We start from the raw sequence: 26,689 nt of genomic DNA, 5'->3' as shown, positions 1-26,689 counted from the left end.
AGGCATGCAGGTTTCCTCACGATGTTTTCCTTCACCGTTAAAGCAAGTGATATTTAATTAGTTAAAACACACAACTCCGAAAAGTTAGAGGTGCATGCCCTAGATTGAACCCCCGACCTCAGATTAGATGTGATTAGATTAATTGAGTCAGATTTAGTGAACATGTTATGAACTTGTGACCATACTAAGATACTCATGTTTTTACTTTTCAGGTTTAGAAAATGTCCTGCATGAATTTCCAAATCGTGCAAAAGATTTGGATCTTTTTATGACCTGGATTCATAATATTGATATCTTGAAACTAAACTACTCGGCACCAGACCCCAGTCCTCAGGCAACTTTATAAACTGTTTTAGGATGAGGAAGAGTGATTAGGATTAATTTTGGTAAAAATAAAGATTAGAATCCAAAAATTTCTATTATTTAAAAATATGTGTTCAGATTAATTATTATAGATTTTTTTTTAAATTTACATGATATGTTAAATTGTAAGGGAGTCAAATATTAATAAATAATTAATCTGAACACAGTCCTACCTTCCATAGCAGTCCTATATGTATGTATTATATGTATTGGTATGAACCTATAAAGCAGTCTATATATATAGGTAGGTATGTACATATTATGAATATTAGTTCCATTCGTCAGATACAGATGGCGCTACTAAGCTGTTGCCACTATTAGCTCGCGAGATAGTACTCTATTTCCATATGTTAAAAGTACTCTGTGCGTGTAACACTATATTCAATGTACCTACGCTGTGAAACTTACTTTACTCTATGTGTGAAACGCTTTTATTTCTGGTCGTTAATCAATAATCGTTGATTATTATATTATACTCTTTGATAAAGTGAGCATAGAGAAAAAGAACAATGCACGGATTTTTTTTTATTATAATGTATTTTACGGCCCTGGATAACAGTTTTTTAAGGCCTACACTGCACGGTTTTTTTTTTTTTTTTTTTAATTTATTTTACGGCCCTGGATAACAGTCCTTTAAGGCCTAAACACTGCACGGAACAAGGACACAACCACAGAATATAAACAAAGCTGTGATTTAAAAAAAAAAAAAAAACCAGCTGCTGTCAAACATATATTGACGACGGGTAACATTACAAATATCTCTATGGCATGGCTAAACATCATTCATCCAAGAGCCAAACCAAAGAGTATTATAATATACAGAGCTAAACCATTGCTAAATCTATCTCTATGACCTAAACATTAAGATTTGTGAATCTTATCTCTACCAAAGAGTATATAATCACTACGTATCTCTACTGCTACTATAAAAGTACAAAGGGCAATCAGCAAGGGTATTTAAAAAGTGAAATATTCAATACTAGCTGATGCCCGCGACTTCGTCCGCGTGGATGTAGGTTTTCAAAAGCCCATGGGAACTCTTTTTTTTTCCGGGATAAAAGAAGGCAGGTCATGCCTGTCGTAGAGGTGATGGCCGTTGGAGCCGGAAAGTCCTTGAGTGAAGACCGCGTAGGTAGGCAAGCATAGTGTGGGACGCCCTCCAGCACGATGGACCGACGATATAAAGAGGCTGGCGGGAAGTGGCTGGATAAGGAAGGCTGAAGACCGGGTGTGGTGGCGCTCTTTAGGGAAGGCAGTCCAACAGTGGACGTCCGCAGGCTGATGATGATGTAAAAAATCACGTTGATCCGTTGCATCCCTCACACGTCCCTATCCGTCTTCTCCACTCTTGTCTCGCTGGCGAATAAGTTTGGAATAGAATAGGATTTCGATGGATTGCGTGGATTTTTGTGAACGGAGTTCAATCATGTAGTCGTGGTCTGGTGCAATAGTAAATGGTACAATATTAATTCACCATCAACAGTTCCTAAAAACCCATAGATTAGGAGTGCAGTACCCGGCAGCATCAGTATTGAAGAGTTGGAACTTGAAGTTCAATAATGGTATATATGTTTGGCATCTACAATATTATTTCACAATCAACAGTGGCTTAGGAATGCAATACCCTGCATCATCAGGGTTGAAGAGTTGGGATATGGAGTTGAATCATGAAGTCGTTGCTTGGTAGGTACGTAAGCCATAGTTTATACTAAGCGTAACTTTTATACCAATTCAACATCGACTATTCTTTGAAAAGAGCATCCGACTATTCGTAAGTACTTGTAAAAGTTTATTCGAATAAAAAAGATTTTTATTTTATTTTATTTTTATTTCTAAAATAGCTGATTCAAATCTAGAATTACAGTAGCTACCCGTCATCATGATGATGATGGTTGAGAAGTTGGCACTTGAAGTTTGATCATGTATAGAACGCAATAGGTCGAGATGGCAATCGGGGTGGGTATGCGCTAAGCCGGTGTGGGGGTGTGCGTGGCGTTCGCGTCCCCAAGCCTCATAACCCAATTGCCATCTCGACCTGTCGCGTACTATATCTAGTCGTTGCTTGGTAGTGTACCTACCTATTAATTCTAATTTTGACTACCTCCCTGGCACAGTGGTAAGCGCTGTAGCACGGTAATGTTGTAGTCTTATCAATGGAAGGTCCAGGTTCGATTCCCGGCAGTGTCAGTTACGAATTTTATAAATTCTACATTTCCTCTGGTCTGGTCTGGCCTGGCTTCGGCCGTGGCTAATTACCACCCCACTGGCGAAGTCGTACCGCTATGCGATTTAGCGTTCTGGTACGATGCCGTGATCATAGACCGTATGTCTATTCATCTATGCCTAGATAAGTTCGATAAATCGCACACGCCAGCTTAAGCTGAGCTGTACGTTTAAAGATTCCTGTACATTCCGGGTTTCAAGTTAAATGTACCTAATTGATGATTGTAATGTCTGTAATTCCTAAACTACAAAAATAAAAATATTAAAAAAAACCGACGTCCAAAAACACTACAAAGTAAAAAATAACTTTTATTTCTACACGTGTACATAATATGTCGAAGACGGGCGAGCTTCACGCTTTGATTTCTAGTTTCTTTTATTATGCTCGCCCGACTTCATACATTCATACACGTGTAGAAACAAAAGTTATTTTTTACTTTGTACCTAGTGTCTTTGGAAGTCGGTTTTTTAACGTTTTTATTTTATTTTAAGCTTGTTAGTGTAAGTAGTTATTGCTTGGTACCTAAAATATCAATTCACCAGCAGCATCAGGATTGAAGAGTTGAGACTTGGAATTCAATAACATAGTCTAGGCTTGGCATTTACAATATTATTTCACCAGGAACAGTTCCTGAATCTTTATGGTTTAGGAGTGCTGTACCCTGCATCATCAGGTTAGAGTATTTCGGACTGGGAGTGTCATCGTGAAGCCGTTGCTTGATACCTAAAATATCAATTCACTATCAGAAATTCTAAAATCCCCACGATTTAGGACTTTAGTACTTTGCAGCATCAGGATTGAGGAGTTGAATCCAGAATTTTTTATGTGACCACCACGAAAACTTTTTTTGTTGATTTAAAAAAAAAATTTGCAAATCTGTCCAGAAACCTCGAAAAAATCGATGTAGAAAAAAGAACCACCTCATTTTTGACAGTCGGTTAAAAACCGATTACCTTGAAATATTTACGGAACAATTTTTAAAATATCCCCTTTCTAACAAAAAAAGAATGAATGAAATCGGACTACGCGTTAATGAATTACAACTCAGTATACATTTTAACTTTCATCCCCTCTCCTACGGGAACCATGCTGAATTTCGGGATAAAAAGTATCCTATATTCTTCCTCATAGTATGACCTCAAATCGTACCAAGTTTCATTGGAATCCATTCAGTAGTTTCAGCGTGATGCGCGGCCGTGATACAGACAGACAGACAGACAGACAGACAGACAGATAGACAGACAAAAATGAAAAAAATTACAGTTTTGTGTTCAGTATCGATTATAGTGTCCTCGAAAAAAAATTTTCAAAATATCTTCAATGTACAGAATTTGACCTGTTACAGTTTTATTATAAGTATTGATTGATATTGATGTGCGAATTGCTGCCAGTGACAGTATGTTTATAATATTACAATCATTTACAATACATGTTACAAAGGACTGCGTGATGATCCTTGTCACTACAGAAGTTATCGTAACAATCTCTGAGTGCCTCAGGAAGATCTATCATTCTTAACTTAGTGTGACAAATATCATGATAAGAATTAATCTGTTGTGGAGACCTGTCACCCCAAATAACACGGTTCACAGGTCTTCCTATTATTTGTTGCGCAACCTTAGGCTTAAGTTTATTTAAATTACATTCTACCACAAGAGGATAGTGGTCCGACCAGAACACATCATAATTTACAGACACGCTTACTACTGTGTCACGCGCAGAAAGAGTGACTAAACAGTGGTCCAACCACTTGTTGCAACCATGAGCCTCACCATGAAAGGTAAATGTATTTTTATCACACATACTTGAGTCTATACAAAACCAGCTTTCTTCACTACAAAAATCTAGCATTTCATTAAATAATAGTTCTCTGGGATGGGCATTAAGGCAGCTCAGTTCGGTGCTTTCTTCATACAAACGTAGGAGGGAAAATACAACAATATTCGATATTGTACGCACAAAACTAAGAATTATATCGATTTATCTCGTCATTATCTAGGTTCAATGATATCTAAAACATTGAAAAAAATATTGATTTAAAAGTTACGAGCCTCAAAAGATTCCTATTTTAACACTAAATCTATGACAACTTTGGGCGTAAATAAATAAGATTAGGGATATGAAAATTCTAAAACAATTTATCATTACACGTAGTTTATTTATTCATTAGTTGAAATAACTTTACTTTGCAAACCTAAATTCAGTAGTTTTTTCTCAAAAATACTTTTCCCAAACTACTGTTCAACCCTTTTCAAGCGCTAGATTTCGGCTAAAATCATCATGCTTCTCACCCCAAAACATTAGACACCGCGCGGGTGGCGGAGGGAAGGGCCAGCCCAGCGGCGCGCGGCTGCGCGTGTAATATTGTGGTTTCTATGACGACAACTGTTGTTATGTTTTCAAAAACAAAAGTCGTAATGATTTTATAAAATTAATTTTTATTCGTTTATTAATTCAGTGGCTATGCAAATGTGTAGAAGATTGAGCAGAGCAGAGTCAATAAGTCCTTCAAATACTTATTGCATTTTGTACATTGACCTCTGGAATTTGAAATTTGGACACCAATTTTATTCATTGGTTTATTGACCTGACTTTGTTGTTGAGGTCCTAGTAGGGATATCTACTCGTGTGGTCCTAGTACAATAGGTAAGTAACTTTGTTTAGTTATTTATTTTATCTAATTTTAAAAAACCGGCAAGTGCGAGTTGCTCGCGCACCAAGGGTTCCGTACTCAGGTATTTTTTTGACATTTTGCTCCATAAATCAAAAACTACTATGCATAAAAATAAATAAAAATGTGTTTTAGAATACACAAGTAAAGCCCTTTCATCAGTTTCGTCGCGGTAACCGTGCGAAGGAGCCGCGTCCGACCGAGTGCTACCGCTTACAATTTTATTTACGCGCGCCGGCCGCGAAGCAACGTAGGTATCTATCTACCTGCCTACGGCCGGCCGGACGGGTTTATACGCAATGAGTAAAGACAGTGACGGGTACGCAAATGCAAATAATACAATTGTGTTACGCGGCGAGAATGATATACAACAGGAAGTAATGTTAGTAGAAGAGCACCAATACAACCAAGAGGAAGAGGTAGATATGACTTTAGAAGTGTGCAGGGAAGAGGATTTAAGAGCTCAGAAGAGAACAAGATCAGATGATGAGGAGAGTGAATGGACTACGGTGGGAAGCAGAGGGAAAAAGACGAAACCCGGAAACGATTCAATTGAAATATATATCTCTAGTTCGGAAATTTTACCCAAACAGTTTGCAATGGCAAAACTTTTTAAAAAGAATAATTTGAGTGACATCGAAAGAGTAAAATATATCAGCCCTTTTAAAATTCGGCTCCATGTGCCTAATGAAATCAGCGCTAAGAAACTAGAAAATTGTAGGGAGTTTATTGATAAAGGCTGGAGAATCTATAGGGCGTTGGAGAAAGATATATCATATGGTATCATAAGAGGAGTGGACTTGGACTTGTCAAGCGAAGAAATCGCCAAAAGTATTGAATGCCCCAATGAAATCGAATTACTATCCATTATGCGCCTCGACCGCCGTAGCGATACAGCGGTAAACGGCTGGACTCCTAGTGAATGCGTTCGGCTATGTTTTAGAGGCAAACAGCTACCCCAATACATATCAGTAGACGGTCTCAAAATTAATATAGAACCATATATTTTCCGGGTCTCTCAGTGCTCAAAATGTTGGCGGCTAGGTCACATTCTTAGAAGGTGTCCCTCATTCAAGGTCATTTGCCCAAAATGCGGTGGAAACCACGACAATTGCACAACTACAACTTATAAGTGTGTTAACTGTAATGGAAACCATATGGCGATGTCAAAGACGTGTCCCAGTTATCTTAAAGAACGAAAACTTAGAGAGATAATGGCCGAACTTAATTGTACCTATAAAAAAGCGTTATCTGTTTACGTGCCATTGAGACCAGAGAGGCCACCCAATATGCCGGACTGCCCTTCCTCACCTATTCTTCCTACGACGTCCTACACATCAGCAAATATAAATAAACCGCCCGCATCATCAGATACATCCACATATGCACATGTTGTAAAGACTACCGCTATTATTCACAAACCAACTAGTTCTCACAGTACAGCTAAAACAACAAAGACTCCACGAAGGCGATTTGAAGATATGGAAGAAATTACTAAGGAAAGTGAAGATTTGTACAATACTAAAGAAAAGGAGAATAATTCTAATCAACAAAATAACAGGATACCATTTTTAGAGCTTTTGAGCAGGCTTAAAAATATTTTATTTTTGAAAGGAATTCCTATACAATTAAAAATTAAGAATATTGCAAAGTGCGTATTTGAGTGGGTGTATTCGGCATTGATGGATTATATATCTGACTGGTCCTTTATTAAGACAATTATTGACTCATTTATTAATAATGGCTAGTAATAATAATAACATAAAACTGAACATTATACAATGGAATGCGCAAAGTGTTAAGCCTAAGTTGTTGTCGTTTCAAAATATTCTCTTGCAGGAAAAAGTTCACATTGCTGCTCTGAGTGAAACCTGGTTAGACTCGAGCACGACATTACAGGTAAAAGATTACAATATCTTCCGTAAAGATAGGGCGGACTCGTATGGAGGTGTCGCACTATTTGTGCATAGATCTATCAAAGCTGACCTGCTGCAAATATCAGATATAAGTTCAGGCATAGAAATGATAGGAATTAAAGTTCATAACTGCGACGATATTAATCATATTATCTCTTTATACTGTCCTCCATCGGCACGTACACATCAAAAAGAGTGGGATATTTTATTTTCAAGATTTAGAAAGAAAACATTAATATTAGGCGACTTCAATGGTCACCATACAAATTGGTCTAATAAAATCGACTCAAGAGGGGTTCAAATATTTGATGCCCTCGAAGACCATTTATTTTGCACTTTAAATGACGGTACTCCGACGCGTGTACATCTGGTGAGTGGTCAATGTAGGCAGTCAGCTCCAGATATTTCATTAATATCTTCAGATATTGTTTTGAACTTCAATTGGACGGTTTTAAACGAATCTCTGGGCAGTGATCACCTAATGATTAAAATTTCAACTGAATTTAATGCCCGTCCTAATAATTTTCCCCAACGTAATTACAAAAAGGCTAATTGGCAAAACTATAAAAGCTGCCTAAAATCAATGTTTGAAAAATTTGAATTTAAGGAAGACTTACAGACTTCGTACGATAATTTTATTAATTACTTAAATATAGCTGCAGATCTTCATATTCCACATATAAAAATAAGTCTGAACCCTTCTAAAAAATTTCGCCCTAAGCCCTACTGGAACCCGGACCTTTCTAAATGTGTTGCAGAACGTCGACTGGCCCTGTCAACTTTTCGACGTAATCCCACCCCCCAAAATTTTGATATTTTACAAGAGAAAATTCAAAAATCACAGAGAAGGATACGCACCGACCGTAATAAATCGTGGCAAACGTTTTGCAATTCTTTAGATGGAGCTTCCAATCAAAACGAGCTTTGGTATAAAATGAGATGGTTCAAGGGCCGTCACAATCCTAGCAGTAATATTCCAAAGGATGAATGTGTCAAACTTCTAGAAAAGCTCACACCTGATTATGTTTCTCCGGATAAACCAGTTTTCTCAACAAGCAACGTATCTCTAGGTACAAAAATATCACTGCAAGAATTGCTTAGTTGTATTAAAAATAAAGATACTTCCCCTGGTGCCGACAACATATCATATTCCATGATTAAGAACTTACCTAAAAATGCCAAAAATATCTTATTACAACTATACAATATTTTTTTTATGAATGGATTTGTTCCTAAACAATGGAGGGATATAATTATTATTCCTATCCCAAAACACAGCAGAGGTCCTAACTTCCCTTTATCTCTCAGACCCATTTCAATGATATCGTGCATCTGTAAAATTTTTCATGGCATACTAATCAATAGATTAGAGTGGCACATAGAAAAGAATAGGATTCTATTACCAGTTACCACCGGTTTTCGTAAAAGTCGATCTTCGTTGGAAAATTTATCCACATTAGTCTCAAGAATACAAATAGCTTTATCTAAACAACAAGCCACAATAGCTTGTTTCGTAGACCTAGAAGATGCCTACAACAATATAGATATTTCAGTGCTACTTAAGTCTATGGACTTATTAGGAATCAGTGGCAGATTATGCAGCTACTTGTGGAATTTTTTAAATGAGAGGAATCTTAAAATTAATGTTGAGAATTCATATATTTGCCGGAAAACTGGGAAGGGGTTGGCTCAAGGAGATCCGCTCTCACCTCTGCTTTTCAATATTGCGACATTAGATCTGTGTAAATGTATAAATACTGATAAGGTTTCAATTTCTCAATACGCTGACGATTTTGTAATCTATTTGATGTGCAAAAATACCCAAAGAGGGTCACAGGTCTTACAATTAGAATTAAATAAATTTGTTCATACTGCGATGCAATTAGGATTACAGGTATCAGCAGTCAAAAGTAAAATATGTATTTTTAGAAGGGGCTATAAAGATGCAACGGTAAATTTAACTGTCAATGATTCTACTCTGCAGATGGCCAATTGCGTAAAACACTTAGGTCTATGGTTAGATTATTCTCTAAGGTGGAAAAAACACATTAATGAATTAAAAGAAAGATGCTCAAAGTTTTTTAATGTTTTTAAAGTATTGGTAGGGCCGGGGTGGGGCATTCACCCAACCCATTTAAGAAAATTGTACATTGCTATAGTACGAAGCCGATTAGATTATGCTAGCTTCCTATTTGCAAACAGCTGTAATACACACTTAAGTAAGTTGGATAAAATTCAGAACCAATACATGCGGATTGTTGGTAGTTTTATCAGAAGCACGCCGATTCATGTAATGGAATCGGAGCTATATCTCCAACCCTTATGTACAAGAAGATACTACCTGGCCGGGAAGTTTTGGTTTAAGTCGGTATCAATCTCGGAAAGTGAGCTAGCGAATACACTTAGTGTTCTCAGTGCCCTTTGTCAAGATAGATATTGGAGATGCAAAAATAAACCTTTATTAGCTTTAGTTCACGACGAGTTCAAACACACCGCATTTCATAAGAGTAAAGGTTCGTACGCACCTGAGCGGCGCGGCGCGGCGCTTCAGTCCGACTGCAGAACGCTTCACCTCAGGCCGCTCGACGGTGCCTACCGCACTACAACTTCAGTACGCGGCACCTCGCGTCACTTGCGCGTCACTTTTATACCCGTTCGCGTACGAGCAACAACGTCGCAAGATGAGCGACAGTGAAGAGGATTTAATTATTATTTCATTGTTGTGTGCAGAAGAAGAACGAATTATGGAAGAGAAAAAAAAGAAGAAGAAATGGATTGCTGACATACCAAAGTCACGCTATCAAGAAGGCGAATATCACATTTTGTTTCCTCGCCTTCTTAATGACTCTGTACGATTTCACATTTACTTCAGAATGTCGAAGACAAAATTCTTTAAGCTATTGCACTGGATAAAACCATATATAAAGCAACAGGATACACGTTTTAGAAAATCAATCAGTGCAGAAGAAAGACTCATGGTTACAGTTAGGTAAGTACCATTTATTTTTAATTTAAATTTCGAACACAACAAAAACAACAAAAACTTATTTTACTAAAACGTTATAATTCAATTAAAATAAAATACAAACATAGAATAGGAAACATAAAATATAAACATAGAATAGGGAAAATGCGTGTGGTTTTCCACTTGATTTTTCCCCTGAATCTTTATTGTCTTGACATTATACCTACCACAACCACTGTTTTTTTATCTCCTTAGGTAGTTCTTTTTTATTTAATTACTTAATTATTAATTACTGTCTGGTGGGAGGCTTCGGCAGTGGCTAGTTACCATCTCACCAGCAAAGCCGTGCCGCCAAGCGGTTTAGCGTTTCGGTACGACGCCGTAAAGATACCTATGGGGAATGGATTTAGTAAAAACTGCCATACTCCTTCCAGGCTACCCACTTCCGTCTTAGACTGCATCATCACTGACCACCAGGTGAGATTGCAGTCAAAGGCTAACTTGTATGTGAATAAAAAATCGGCCAAGTACGAGTCAGACTCGTGCACCGAAGGTTCTGTACTCGGGTATTTTTTTCGACATTTTGCACGATAAATCAAAAACTATTAGGTATAAAAATAAATAAAAATCTGTTCTAGAATATACAGGTAAAGTCCTTCCATATGATACCCCACTTGGTATACCTAGTTCTTACTTTAAAAATTAAAATACTAGTTATTTGTTCATCAACACATTGTAATTTTTTAGTGTGATGTAACCACAAATCCACTGTTTTCGGATTTATTGCTTTAGTTGTGCTTTAAGACCTACCTAGTTTCCAAATTTCATGGTTCTAGGTCAACGGGAAGTACCCTTTAGGTTTTCTTGACAGACACGACAGACAGACGGACAGACAGACATACAGACAGACACTGAAGTGAGGGTATAAGGGTTCCTTTTTTCTTTTGAAGTATAGAACCATAAAAATAAAATTAAAAGTTTAAAATAAGCGAGCAAAATTTAAATTTGCGAATTAAATAAGTACTTGATGAAATTATTAAAAGTATTTAATTCAGAGCAAAATTACCCTGTAAATTATTTAATTTAGATGGTACGGAACCCTTCGTGTGCGAGCTCGACTCGCACTTGACTGATTTTATATTACCTTTTGACCTCATTGAAAAATAATCTTTAACGAATTTGCATTAAACTCGTTTTTACATTGATTCTGATTTAATTCTTTGGCAATAGCATTTGTTAGAATTTTCTACCTGGTTTCTTTGTTGTGTAATTTTTTCTTGATTTTATGATTTTTTTGTAAATTTTTTGAACCAATGGATAGCTAACGAAACGTAGATGTTTTTAAAACAATCCGCAGGATAAGTGCCATAGTAATTTTTACAGAAAATTTGCAAGTTATTCAAAGAATTAAATTTAAAAATCGAAAACTTGTACAGTTTTTGGGCTGTAATTTTAAAATGGTTGAAAAGTATATCAGTTACGACGTTTTATCATGGAATGCTTTTCGATTGTAATCACTTATCCCGTCGATTGACACATGTTTTATCACTGGCCACTGAAACAAAGTTTTTTCAAAATGGTTGACTTGTAGGTTGTTTTAAGTTACAACAATGTAAAAGGTGAATTAAAAATAGTAAAAAAAAATACAGGCATACTTCCTATTACAAATTATCATATATCACCAAAGTACCATCTGGAGTAATAGAATATTGTTTAGAATTTGTAGGACGCGATGTTTCAGCAAGATCCACGTTGGATCTTGCTGAAACATCGCATTCAGTCTTTATTGAATTGGAAGGAGGTGGATTCTCTGACTGAGTCTGAGCTAGAACATCAGTATATTCTAACTCAGACTCAGAACTCAAAAATCTGGTTCTTGCTTGTGTAGGTGTAGGAGTTGGAGACTCAGACTCAGTGCTAAGGTACTGGTTTTCTGGTCTAGGTATATTATATTGAAGATCCTGCTGAATGAGCTGAATTCGACCTTCAGCAGCATTAACACTCTGCTGAAGATCAAATTCAGCTTGCGAAACAGCTAAATATAACTGATTTTTAATCTTTAGTTGAATATCCGGAGGGAAAGTTATAACTGTATTGGCCATTGCTGCGAAAAAAGAATGTATGGGGTTATTGTTAGTGTTTGGTGACTGATTTTCCCGGCTATCTATATATTTTTGCAACAGTGTTGCGACCTCAGATTTTCGCGGTATAACTCTTTTGGTTTTTCTTCTTCTCATGTCAGCAAACATGGTTGATGCAGTCAATGGTGGAGTGGAACTTATAGTAAATACGTCATTGTCCACATTTGATGCATCTTCGACGGTTTCCAAGTTGCTGATGACCTTTCTTTCGGAAAAGAAAGGTCGCAGAAAAGCCATCTGTTCTTCAAACCGCCACCTTTTCAACGACGACACTCCATCTCCACTTTTAGTCTTCTGTCTCTTGAGACTTCTGTTGTAGCTATCTCGCAACGACTTCCATCTTTCTTTACAAATTTTAGCTGAAAATAATCATTTAAAGAAATTAGTATTTTTTCAAAATATTAAAGTGTATTCTATAAAATATTTTCTATTTAAATCAAACAAATTATTTATACCCTAATTTTAAGAAATATTAAATTTTTAAGTAGTCTCGTAGTAGTATAAATAAATAAAATAAGTAATGCTTTTTTTTCAGATTTTTGGCGACTGGAGATTCCTTCAAAACAATAGGAGAAAGTTTTCGCCTCGGTTACTCAACTGTTCAAGAAATCATCCATACTACTTGCGCAGTTATTTGGGAAGTGTTATCAAAATTAGTTATGCCTGAGCCAAATGAAGAAATGTGGAAAAAAATTGCCGAAGATTTTCATAACAAATGGAACTATCCTAATTGTTTAGGAGCACTGGATGGAAAGCATATAAAAATACAAGCTCCTGGCAAAAGTGGGTCACTTTACTATAATTATAAAAAGTTTTTTTCAATCGTGTTGATGGCTTTAGTGGACGCAAATTATAAATTTGTAATTGTAAATGTGGGTGATCTTGGAAAAAACAGTGACGGTGGTATACTTTCCCGATCTGAACTAGGCAAAAAACTAGAACGTAAGAGCTTAAATGTACCTTCTCCAAAACCATTGTCAGTAATAAGCAATCCAATGCCCTATGTCATAGTAGGTGATGAAGCTTTCCCTTTGAAAACGTACCTCATGAGACCCTATCCTGGCACATCGCAATTGGATGATGAATCAAAAAAGATTTATAATTACCGTCACAGCCGTGCACGTCGTGTTTCAGAAAATGCATTTGGAATATTATGCCAAAAATTTAGAATTTTCTATCGCACGATATCCCTTTGTCCGAGAAATGTAGATAACATAGTTCTGGCAACTTGTTGTCTTCACAATTATTTGAGAGATGATACAGTTACCTTTTTGAATGAACAACAATCTACCGAAGAAAATATACCATCAGAAGCAGTTTGGGAAAATTTACCACAGATAGGTGGCAATTTCATACATAATGCCTTCGAGATTCGCGAAAAATTTAAAGATTATTTTACTTCTAATGAAGGGTCAGTGCCATGGCAAAGAGATAGAATCAGAAGAGGATGTCGGCGAGAAGTAGAATAAAAATAAGTTATATGATTACTGATTCGAATAAAAACAAAATTTCCAAGACATTGTTTCACTTACCTGATACACCCATTTCTATTGCAATTTCCGCCCATATATTGCTTTTCCTTAATTGGTTCATGTAGTGCTCATGTTGGAGATCGTACAGCTCTTGGTAAGCACTAACTAAATTAATTAGTTTCTCTTCATCAAACTCCATTTTCTAGTTAGCCCAGGAGTTTTTGCAAAATTTGAATGAAAAACGTAGTTGTATAATCTATAAATAAATATAATAAATAACGTAATTTTGATTTTTGGCACACATAATCCTAATACTCTTAAACATTTCTTCTCAAAAGTTCCCACCTCTAAGATTTTGGCTTCCCTCACTTCACCCCTCAAATGTCTCCCTGGTTTAGCGTAATTTCCGCAAAATACATCACAAAAAAAGTGTTTTGAACAAATAATTAGTATTTTCAACTTCTAAAGTAAGATTACTATACCAAGTGGGGTATCATATGAAAGGGCTTTATCTGTATAATCGTCTTTGATTTATCGTCCAAAATGTTGAAATAATAAGACTAGTACGGAACCCCCGGTGCGCGAGTCTGACTCACACTTGACCGGTTTTTTCCTTTTGTGGCACGGAACCTTAAAAAGAAAAATGGCGGACTACTAGGAGGGCCAGGCTCCATACTAAAATATTCAACCCCCTTTGGGATGGAGATAGATTATAATCGTAAAGCTGTGATTATACCCTGGATTAGCACATAAGCTACTTTTATCCCGGAAAATCGAAAAGTTCTCACGGGATTTAAAAAGAAACCTATGATATCCACGCGAACGAAGTCGCGGGCACCAGCTAGTCCCTAATAGTTTTTGTGGAAATTACATTAGAAACAATAGGTATACCACACAGGTCGGTAATAGAATCCTACAAGAGACCTATGTCCAGCAGTGGACATATCTATCGGTTGATGATGATGATGATGATGATGATAGATTTTATGGAAATTTTAAAAAATTATTTATGCATATCCTTACTTATATTATCAACGCAAAAGTGTATTTGTCTGTCTATCTACTAGCTTTTCACGGCTCAACAGCTTAACCGAATTTGATGAAATTTGGTACAAAGTTGACTTACATCCCGGGGAAGTACAGGCTACTTTTTATCCTGGAAAATGAAAGAGTTTCCACAGGATTGTTAAAGGCCCATTCACATGAAAGCAAATAAATAAATCTTATCTTATCTTATCTACATGAAGTTTGGACCAGAGGTAGCTTGCATTCCGGGAATTGACAGAGGTAGGCAACTCTTTATCCCGGAAAATCAAAGAGTTCACACGGGTGCAACTAGATGATGCCTGCGACTTCGTCCGCGTGGATTTAGATTTTTCTATAGGTGAGCACATTTCCGGGAATTACCTACTCGTACCTATATACCTGAGATAGATTATACCCTGTAGGATAAAAGTAGCCTATTTGTACCTACACATAGGCTAGTTCTATCCCGAAAATCAAAAAGTTCCCACGGGATTTTTAAAAAACCTATATCTACGCGAACGAAGTTGCGGGCATCAGCTAGTCCCTTAGGTTTTGTGGAAATTACATTAGAAAAAGCATTTTCGCAAAATGTCTTTGTTTTATGTGCAATAGAATATATAAAATAGGCAGGTAAACACAGGTACATATTATATCTAAATACCTATATAAAAGAAAAAGGTGACTGACTGACTGATCTATCAACGCACAGCTCAAACTACTGGACGGATCGGGCTGAAATTTGGCATGCTGGCTAGCTAACTAGCTATTATGACGTAGACATCCGCTAAAAAGGGATTTATGAAAATTCAACCCCTAAGGGGGTAAAATAGGGGTTCGAAATTTGTGTAGTCCACGCGGACGACGTCGGCGGCATAAGCTAGTATAATATAAACACAAGTACAACAATAGGTAGGCATATTTCCGAAACTATTAATTCTACCTAGATGAAGTAGGTAGGTATAATGTGTACATAATATATTATAGTTATTTAATCAGGATTATTTTTACCATTGATGTTTTCTCATAACGCTCGGAGAGACATTTATTCATTTAGACACTGGGAAGGGGGGAAGCCGACATCCTAGGGGTTGGGACTTTTGAGGATATACCTACTTCTAAGAGCATGAGGAACACGTCATGTGCCAAAAACTAAACCTGCGTTATTTATTTTGAGGTCTATCTTGCCGATTCTTGCCTGCACTTTAAATACTTACCTAACAAGATGCGCGTGTATCTTATTCGAGCGACGTACGCATACTGAAGCGCCGCGCCGCGCCGCTGGGTATGTCGCACTAGCGTCACTGCACTGCGCGTCGCTTCGCTGCGCTTCAAAATATTCTCTCCCGCCGTGCCGCGCGGCAACGCGCGGTGAAGCGCCGCGCCGCGCCGCTCTAGTGCGATATGCGCCATACAAAATGATAGAAATGATATTTTGAAGCTCTGTGCCGCGACGTGAAGCTCACTGAAGCGCCGCGCCGCGCCGCTCAGATGCGTACGAACCTTAATAATTTGGACTGTTTTTCCCTAGATACTTGGATCAGCAATGTGGATTTAACAAATGTAGTTAACACGGAGATTGAGACGATCAAGAACGCTAAAAGGCAATACAATCAGAATGTGTTAAAAAATCTTTGTATGCATTACATTGCCGATAAATATGAAAATTTCTACAGGATTTACACGGATGGTTGCAAAGGAGAGGATGGTTCTGGTATGGCTTTCTTAGACACTCAATCGGGAACATCGGTCGGATTACGAGTTAATTCGAATATGTCTATCATGCACATTGAGTTGGTGGCTATAGCGGAAGCTGTGGCATATATTGACTCCCTTGCTCCTGGCAATTATGTGATTCTTACGGACTCAAAGAGTGCCCTTCAGCATATGTTGAAATGTACTACAACTGTTTTTCGCGGTGTACCACTAGCATATGATATCATAAAATCAATCCTTAAGATCTTATCTAATAAAAAGTATCTATGTCTACAATGGATCCCATCTCACATAGGCTTGCCAGGTAACGAGGAAGTCGACCACCTAGCCAAAGAAGCATCGTATTCTGACTGGTCATTTGATGGGCTACCCTATTTCAGTGATCTAATTTTTTTAGTAAAAGAAAGATGTTTTGATATGTGGAAGGAACATTTTGACCAGAGATCTCTCATCAAAGGCATATGGTATAAGACTATACAGCCATCCCTCCCTCGGCAACCGTGGTTTATTGGTGCTAAGTTAAGTAGATTCGAAATTGTAGTAGCTTTAAGACTACGTTCCGGTCACATTCCACTGAACGGATTTGCATACCTTATTGGAAAATCAAACTCGCCAAAATGCACAGAATGCGATATAATCGAGGATGTTTATCACGTCTTAGTGGAGTGTGTCCGGAACGAAATAGAAAGGCATAATTTTATAAATAGGTTTAATATTGACTTGAGAGATGTGGGTACTTGTAACAGTGTTTTGGCCCTCCCTTTGTCTAAGGAGGCCAGAGCACTGTGCAAGCTGTATAAAACGTACTCAAATTTTAGAAGTTAGAACATAATGAAATGTTTGCTCCTATGAGGGTGACATGTTTAGGTTGTAAACAAACCCTCTACAAAAATCTAGAAAAAAAAAAAAAAAAAAAAAAAAGCCCTTTCATATAATACCCCACTTGGTATACTTATTATTCATTGAAAATTGAAAATACTAATTATTTTTTCATTAACACACTTTAATTTTTTTTTGTAAGTTGTAATCACAAATCTATGGTTTTCGGATTTATTCCTTTACTTGTGCTCTAAGACCTACGTACCTACTAAATTTCATGATTCTGGGTCAACGGGAAGTATCCTATAGGTTTGTGTGACAGATACGACACAGACGGAGAGACGGAAAGACAGACAGACAACGAAGTGATCCTAAGGGTCCCTTTTTTCCTTGAACCCTAAAAAGGTACCTGTATATGTATAATAATATAGGTAGGTAGGTACCTACCTGGTGGTATTTCTTTATATTTTTAGGGTTCCGTACCTCAGAAGGAAAAAACGGAACCCTCTGTCTGTCTGTCTGTCGGTCCGTCTGTCCGTCCGTCCGTCTGTCCGTCCGTCCGTCCGTCCGTCCGTCCGTCCGTCCGTCCGTCAGTCCGTCCGTCCGTCCGTCCATGCGTCTGTCGGTCCGTCCATCGGTCCGTCTGCCCGTCCGTCTGTCCGTCTGTTCGTCTGTCCGTCTGTCTGTCTGTCCGTCTATCTGTCTGTCTGTCTGTCTGTCCGTCTTACAAATAAAGTACGCAACACTTCGTACAAATAGTACTTTTTTATTTATTTACTAGCTGACGCCCGCGACTTCGTCCGCGTGGATGTAGGTTTTCAAAAGCCCGTGGGAACTCTTTTATTTTCTGGGATAAAAGAAGGCAGGTCATGCCTGTCGTAGAGGTGATGGCCGTTGGAGCCGGAAAGTTCTTGAGTGGAGACCGCGTAGGTATAAGTAAGCGTAGTGTGGGACGCCTTCCAGCACGATGGACCGACGATATACAGAGGCTGGCGGGAAGTGGCTAGGTGAGGAAGGCTGAGGACCGGGTGTGGTGGCGCTCTTTAGGGAAAGCCTATGTCCAACAGTGGACGACCGCAGGCTGATGATGATGGAAAAAATCACGTTGATCCGTTGCACCCCTCACACGTCCCTATCCGCCTTCTCCACTCCTGTCACGCTGTCGAATAAGTTTGGAATAGAATAGGATTTCGATGGAGTGCGTGGATTTTTGTGAACGGAGTTCAACCATGTAGTCGTGGTTTGGTACAATAGTAAATGGTACAATATTAATTCACCAACAACAGTTCCTAAAACCCATAGAATAGGAGTGCAGTACCCTGCAGCATCAGTATTGAAGAGTTGGAACTTAAAGTTCAATAATGGTATATATGTTTGGCATCTACAATATTATCTCACAATCAACAGTGGCTTAGGAGTGCAATACCCTGCATCATCAGGGTTGAAGAGTTGGGATATCGAGTTGAATTATGAAGTCGTTGCTTGGTACCTAAACCAGAGATAGTTTATTCTAAGCGTACCTTTAATATCAATTCAACATCAACTATTCCTAAAACAGCTGATTGAAATCCAAAAGTACAAAAGCTACCCGTCATTATTATGATGATGGTTGAGAAGTTGGAACTTGAAGTTTTAACATGTATGGTTTCTAACAAAAAAGAATGAATGAAATCGGACTACGCGTTAATGAATTACAGCTCAGTATACATTTTAACTTTCAACCCCTCTCCTAAGGGAACCATGCTGAATTTCGGGATAAAAAGTATCCTATATTCTTCCTCATAGTATGACGTCAAATCGTACCAAGTTTCATTGGAATCCATTCAGTAGTTTCAGCGTGATGCGCGGCCGTGATAAAAAACAGACAGACAAAAATGAAAAAAATTCCAGTTTTGGGTTCAGTATCGATTATAGAGTGCCCTCGAAAAAAAAATTTCAAAATATCTTCAATGTACAGAATTTCACCTGTTACAGTTTTATTATAAGTAATAAAATAATAATAATAATATTGATTCAGATACAAGTTAGCCCTTGACTGCAATCTCACCTGGTGGTAGGTGACGATACAGTCTTGCTTACGACTATTTCGGATCGGAAATTCTTGGATTCAGGTTAAATGCAGTGCAAAAAGAGAGATCATTAGGATTCCGTACCTCAAAAGGAAAAAGGAACCCTTATAGGATCAGTTTGTTGTCTGTCTGTCTGTCCGTCTTACAAACAAAGTACGCAACGCTTCGTATAAATAGTACTTTTTTATTTATTTATTCAGATACAAGTTAGCCCTTGACTGCAATCTCACCTGTTGACAGACATAGAAACGGCGAGACTAGTATATTTTAGTTACTTTCACAGCATTATGTCATATGGCATATTATTAGAAAAGAAAAAGAAAGAAAAGAAAAAACGTTTATTTTTTAAAGCTGTACCACACATTACCAGTTACCAACTGGTTAGGTTATCCCAGCGCCTCTTATACTTGAGTAATAAAGTCAAAAAACCTCAAGTAGAAGAAGCGCCGGAATAAAGTATGTCATGTGTGGCACAACCCAAAAAAAAGGTCTATCAACACTATATTTTACAAATCCAACAACTGACAATCGAAAAGAGTAATTTATTACCTATTTTGAACAAATCATTTGACTTTGACTTTTGATCCCGGAAAATCAAAGTTCCCACGGGATTTTTAAAAAACCTAAATCCACGCGGACGAAGTTGCGGGCATCATCTAGTGCATACTAAATAGTTTTTGATTTATCATGCAAAATGTCAAAAAATACTATTTACCTATTTATTATTTTTATTTTTCACTAGCTGCCCCGGCGAGCTTCGTACCGCCTAACAGTCGATTCTTTTTCAGGAATTTTTTAAAAATTTTCTCTCCGTAAGAACCAGATTCGTACTTCAAGGAATATTATAAAAAAAGAATTAGCGAAATCGGTTCAGCTGTTCTCGAGATTTGCGATCAGCAACACATTTAGCGATTCATTTTTATATGTACCGAAATTCTAGTTACATAGTAGTAATAAATTAAGTTACATTGTAAATGCTTATCTCTAAACAGAGATTTAGAGATAAACATTTTACTATTGTAGTACGGAAACCTCGGGGCGCGAGTCTGACTCGTACTTGGCCGGTCGGTCTGTCGGTCGGTCGGTCGATTTATTTTAGAATGCATCGTATCGACAGCTGGTGGTAGTAGTTTACATATATCCTACTAATATTATAAACTAGGTGAAGCTATGATAGCCTAGTGGTTAGGACGTCCGCCTTCTAAACGGAGGTCGGGGGGTTCGATCCCGGGCACGCACCTCTAACTTTTCGGAGTTATACGCGTTTTAATTAATTAAATATCACTTGCTTTAACGGTAAAGGAAAACATCGTGAGGAAACCTGCATGCCGAGTTCTCCATAATGTTCTCAAAGGTGTGTGAATTCTACCAATCCGCACATGGCCAGCGTGGTAGACTATGGCCAAAACCCTTCTCACTCTGAGAGGAGACCCCTGCTCTGTAGTGAGCCGGCGATGGGTTGATCATGATGATGATGAGGTGATGCCCGCGACTTCGTACGCGTGGAATTAGATTTTTAAAAATCCCGTGGAAACTCTTTGATTTTCCGGGATAAAAAGTAGCCTATGTCACTCTCCAGGTCAACCATACCCATGCAAAAAATCACTTCGATCCGTTGCTCTGTTGCGACGTGATTGAAGGACAAACCAACGAACCAACAAACAAACACACTTTCACATTTATAATAGGTGTAGTGATGTGTGTGTGTGGATGTTTGGATGTTTGTTACTCAATCACACAAAAACGGCTGAACGGTTTTGGATGAAATTGGGAATGGAGATAGATAAAAGTGTTAATTAGAATAGAATAGAATAGAATAGAATAGAATGTTTTTTTATTCATGTAAACTTTTTAAAAGTGCTTATGAATAGTCAGGTTTAATTTACCACTGGTTCGGAATGCCGTTCCTACCGAGAAGAACCAGCAAGAAACTCGGCGGTTGCTCTTTTTAATTTTTCAATTTACAATGTTATTATACCGTACTATACAAGCCATTGCACCCCCGTGCATTGCTGGAGCGAGTCAAATCCAAGCTTTTTTATCGTTTACATAGTCTGCGACTGTATAATATGCTTTTTTTAGGAGCATACTTTTAACACATTTTTTAAACTTGTGTAAAGGCAAGTCTAAAATTGCTTGTGGAATTTTATTATAAAATATTACACTCATTCCCACAAATGACTTTCGCACCTTCCAGAGGCAGAGCGCAGGAGTAGCTAGCTTATTTTTGTTTCTAGTTTGCCTATCATGGAGATCACTGATTTTTTTGTAACTGTGAATGTTTTGTCGTACAAAAATTATATTATTGTAAATATATTGGGAAGCTACTGTAAGAATACCTATTTCCTTAAATATCTCTCGTAGCGAATCGCGCGGTTTTAAATTATAAATTGCACGTATTGGTATATAATTAAATTTAGGGTATACCCTAAATTAACACATAGGCTACTTTTTATCCCGGAAAATCAAAGAGTTCCCACGGGATTTTTAAAAACCTAATTCCACGCGGACGAAGTTGCGGGCATCAACTAGTAATAAAATATAATTTGGACTTATCCGAATTCCGAAAGTCAGGGTTGTCAAATCACACTTATATTATAAAGGCGAAATTTTGTATCTGCGTGTGTGTGTGTATAGGTTTGTTACCCTTTCACGCAAAAAGTACAAGACGGATTTGGCTGAAATTTGAAATAGTGATCGCTTTTGAAAGAGTTCTCGTGGGATTAAAAAACCACTATATCCTCGCGGACGAAGTCGCGTGTATCATCTAGTTACAAATATAAGTATGTAGGTCATATTGTGTGCTTAGACAATTTAATTATATACTTGAGTTTTCATGTAACAGAAACAAAAATGGATTGGCGGAAGAGGAAAAAGAAACGGTTTAGACTCGCAAAAGCAAATCGCTTGCAAAGAGGAGATCTATTAAAATTCATCAGAATCTTTCCAAACCATAATATTATCTTGTGATGATAATGCCATTACTTTTTCGGGGTTATTCCCGTGAGTCACACCCGACGTGAGTAACAATGTGACTCAACGGGAATTTTATTTGACTGAATATGTACTTTTCCGGGATGCTGAATTTGATAATGACATTTATTTTCAAATCCAAAATAGCAGACATGCACTTTTCACAAAAAATAGAAATGGGTGTCGTTTTCAGGTTTTCCAGGATGCTGGTTTTGATAATGACATTAATTTTTTAATCTAAGATGGCGGGCCAGCACTTTTTATAAAAAATAGACGCGAGTGTCGTTTTCAAGGTTCTCCAGGATGGTGAATTTGATGATGACATTTATTTATTTTTAATAAATACTTATATATTATACTTCTATTTTAGTGGATCACAGGATTTTCTTTGACAAGGAAACGACAAAGCAAAAAATCGAATTGAATTAGATTATGATGCTATCACACCGTACCATTTAGAGCCAGCTTCTGAAAATTTGACACTGTGTTTGTAAGTTGATTAGATACTAGCTAATGCCCGCGACTTCGTCCGCGTGGATTTCACATTTTTCAAAACCCCGCGGGAACTCTTTGATTTTCCGGGATAAAAAGTAGCCTATGTGTTAATCCAGTTAAGAATTCTAAATTTCATTCAAATCCGTTCAGCCTTTTTTGCGTGATTGAGTAACAAACATCCAAACATCTACACTTTCACATTTATAATTCCACTAGCTGCCCTGGCGAACTTCGTTCCGCCTACGGCCTAACAGTCGATTCAAATTTTTTAAATTTTTCTCTCGGTAAGAACCATCCTCGTACTTCAAGGAATACCTAATTTAAAAAAAGAATTAGCGAAATCGGTTCAGCTGTTCTCGAGATTTGCGATGACATTTAGTGATTCATTTTTATATTATAGACTAGCTTATGCTCGCGACTTCGTCCGCGTGGGCTACACAAAATTTCGAACCCCTATTTCACCCCCTCCAGAGTTGAATTTTCAAAAATCCCTTCTTAGTGGATGCCTGCGTCATAATAGCTATCTGCATGCCAAATTTCAGCACGATCCGTCCAGTATTTTGAGCTGTGCGTTGATAGATCAGTCAGTCAGTCAGTAAGTCAGTCAGTCAGTCAGTCAGTCAGTCAGTCAGTCAGTCAGTCAGTCAGTCAGTCACCTTTTTCTTTTATATATTTAGATTAGGATTAGGATAATATAATTATTATGTTACTAGCTGCCCCGACGAACTTCGCACCGCCTACAGTCGATTCTTTTTCAGGACTTTTTAAAAAAAATTCTCTCCATAAGAACCATCCCCGTACTTCAAGGAATATTATCAAAAATAATTAGCGAAATCGGTGCAGCTGTTCTCGAGATTTGCGATCAGCAACACATTCAGCGATTCATTTTTATATAATATAGAGATTTACTATTTGTTGTCAGATTTGTCAATGCTGAATTATGTTGTATTTTAGTGACTCAAGACATTCCTTTTAGAAGAAAACAAGGAAAATAAAATGAATGTGCCCAATATACGTACCACTGAAATCCAACATGATGCTGCAACATTCAATTCTGTACTAAATATTGAAAGGTCTACCATACCATACTTGTAAGTTGTTATGCTATGTTTTTTGCATACATTCTATATAGATAATACTCACAATATAATTATGTTGATTGTATGTTTATTAATTCCAGAAATGAAATGGAGAGCTTCAATAGTTCTGCGTCGAATGATACATCTAATGTGACTGTTGAAACAGAAAATGATACATATTGTGTTTATGTGTGTAGTGGGCTTTTAGAGGGAAATTGAATTGTACCTACTTCCTACTTATAAAAATAAAATTTTCATTTTTGAGATCAAAGTGGAATTTATTTTGACTTTTGTATACACAAGTAGATAGTATATATAGTTTTTAGTCGCTACTAATAGATAAGTGTAGGCAACAAAAGTTATTTTCACAGACAAACGAATGTGTAATCATGTGTTCCTAATAGGTAATCCGCCAGCACAGAGAATTCAACTCCTAGAGTACGCATTTACGATTTTGTTTTCATGTAAAAACATGAAAACAAAATCGTAAAATGTTGGCGGGGGACAGGGGAGAATGCTTTGTTGTGATTGGTGGACTGACTAATCAAAACAATGTGCGGAATGAGGGTACCGAACGGGCGTGGGCGATGATTCATTTAAAATTCCGTGGGATCACCACGATTTAGCAATGCAATTCCTTAGGTACAGCATCAGGGTCGAGAAGTGGGTCTTCGAGTTCAATGATAAAGTCTTTACTTGGTAGATATAGGTACCTACCTCCAATATCAATTTATAACCGACAGTTTCAAAATCCCATAAGTTTTGGTGGTCATGTCCCCTGCAGCATCAGGATTGAGGAGTTGAAATCCTGTGTGTCCTATATAAAATGACATTTTATATAGGACAATGTTGCAAAGTTTCTTTATCAATTAAAAAAAATACCCAAATCGGTTCAGAAATCTCGGAGATTTCTGTGTACATAGGTAGAAAAACACAACTCCTTTTTTAAAACTCGGTTAAAAAAGTATCCTTTGTTAATCCTCTACTTGTCTGTAAAAGTCCCGTCAAAATAGGTTCTGCCGTTCCGAAGATTAGCCCGTTCAAACAGACAGACAGACAGACAGTTTTTAAAAACGTTTGATTCAGCTGTTATGGTACAGTTCAAATAACAATATTATGAGCTTGCGGTAGTTATTTCGAAATTACAGACAGACACTTCATAGAAGTATGGATTTCTATAATATATACGAGTTGTTTATACACGCTGAGGCAGTAGTTACCTAATAGGTATGTATGTAAGTGAGATTTTATAGTATTCATCAAAAGATAAGTAGGTAATCATTATCATTCAAAAAAAAATTAAAAAATATTTATTTCAGTAGGTAAAACAATTTCACATAGTGCGTAGTAATTGGGACCATCCCAGTAACTGTTTTAGTATTGCTACGAGTACTCGTGGCAGGCGACCCCGCTCTTCCATAAAATCTTATACAATAATAATTGAAATAAGTAGTTCCTTCATAAATCATATATTTACAAAAATTCATCGGTGACATCTGTCCAACTATCTGTGTGCCATCATCAATATATTATCCGGACGCTAGTGTGAGCGCATGCACTCGCTACACTGCTCATCACTGAGTCTATCTCTTTCTATCACAATGTTAGGTGAAATAGCATACAGGTTACCCACGTGGGCCGAGCAGTTCGGACGTGCATCCAGCGTCACCTTAAAGTCTCCTAGTATGTAAAAAGCTTCAATTCCCTTATTTTCCTCTATTTTTATAATCGATCGGATCGAGTATATAATATGCCTATGTCACTCAGGAATAATGTAGCTTTCTATTGTTGAAAGAATTTTCAAAATCGGTTCCGTAGTTCCAGAGATTACCCCCTACAAACAAACTTAACGACATTACCTCTTTATAATATTAGTATAGATTATAAGTATTGATAATGGGTTTCATTGTAAGGCCCGCCTAGGGCAGTAAAAGCCTCCTCCATTAGAACTATGTACTATAGTTTAGTAACCTACTAATAATTTTTGTCAGTATGCACCTTTAGAATGTAAGTATCTTAAGCAAACAAAAGACGGGTTTTATCAATAAAAGACAGAATACAGTGAAAACTTATCATAATTTATTGGTTAGTAGGTACATTATATAACAATTCATTCATTTCCTATAATAGGTAATACATTTAACATTGGCTTAAAATTCACATAGATACAATAATTTCAAGTACAGACAGGTCGGACTTGCGTGACCCGAGAAATAAATACCTACGAGAGAGAGAGAGAGAGAGAGAAGTAGTAGGTATTATTGGGGCATCTGGATCATAGGAGATCCATATGCCCCAATCTATTAGAATAGATGCCACAATCTATTAGAATAGATGCCACAATCTATTAGAATAGATAAACATCATCTATTTGAATCGACGTAAATGAATAGGTGAAATTGAATAGATGAAATTTTATCTATTCAAATAGAGCAAAATGTATTTCTTAAACATAAGTTTTAATAGAATACGACGCTTCTCATCCATTGGAATAGATCCAATTCATCTATTCAAATAGATGTAAGTGGATAGGTATAAATATATGAAATTGAATAGATGAAATTTACCTATTCACATTGAACAAACCGTATTTTAAAATCAATTAGGAATAGATCCAATTTATCTATTCAAATAGATGTAAATGAATAAGTATAATATAAATGAAATTGAATAGACGAAATTTACCTATTCACATTGATCAAAATGTATCTATTTGTTAACCCGCTTAATTAGGATGGATGAATTTGAAAGGATAGGTAGGTA

The 26,689-nt window shown here is 37.1% G+C and overlaps 2 protein-coding genes and 1 long non-coding RNA gene across 5 annotated transcripts; 2 read left to right on the top strand and 1 right to left on the bottom strand.

Moving 5' to 3' along the window:
- The first annotated feature begins 5,557 nt into the window (after nt 1–5,557).
- LOC138404643 (uncharacterized) lies at nt 5,558–7,122 on the top strand. The gene is made up of 2 exons (XM_069509219.1): nt 5,558–6,909; nt 7,098–7,122. The coding sequence occupies exons 1-2, from the start codon at nt 5,558–5,560 to the stop codon at nt 7,120–7,122; spliced, it is 1,377 nt and encodes a 458-aa protein (XP_069365320.1).
- Nucleotides 7,123–11,798: 4,676 nt separating this feature from the next.
- Nucleotides 11,799–16,269, bottom strand: LOC138404641 (uncharacterized). 3 transcript variants are annotated; one of them, XM_069509213.1, is made up of 3 exons: nt 15,993–16,269; nt 13,813–14,008; nt 11,799–12,639 (listed from the first exon to the last, which is right to left on the bottom strand). In XM_069509213.1, the coding sequence occupies exons 2-3, from the start codon at nt 13,949–13,951 to the stop codon at nt 11,801–11,803; spliced, it is 978 nt and encodes a 325-aa protein (XP_069365314.1). In that variant the 5' UTR covers nt 13,952–14,008; nt 15,993–16,269; the 3' UTR covers nt 11,799–11,800. The 3 variants fall into 3 exon arrangements, with proteins under 3 accessions (XP_069365314.1, XP_069365313.1, XP_069365315.1); XM_069509212.1 differs by lacking the exon at nt 13,813–14,008; XM_069509214.1 differs by lacking the exon at nt 15,993–16,269 and having other exon boundaries at nt 13,813–14,161.
- Nucleotides 16,270–22,456: 6,187 nt separating this feature from the next.
- LOC138404640 (uncharacterized) lies at nt 22,457–24,364 on the top strand. The gene is made up of 3 exons (XR_011238508.1): nt 22,457–22,842; nt 23,802–23,938; nt 24,028–24,364. It is a non-coding gene; the product is annotated as an uncharacterized lncRNA (long non-coding RNA).
- Nucleotides 24,365–26,689: the final 2,325 nt, after the last annotated feature.

This window comes from Maniola hyperantus, unplaced genomic scaffold (genome assembly GCF_902806685.2).
Source record: "Maniola hyperantus unplaced genomic scaffold, iAphHyp1.2, whole genome shotgun sequence".
NCBI lineage: Eukaryota > Metazoa > Arthropoda > Insecta > Lepidoptera > Nymphalidae > Maniola > Maniola hyperantus.
This window is presented reverse-complemented; position numbering and strand designations above follow the sequence as displayed.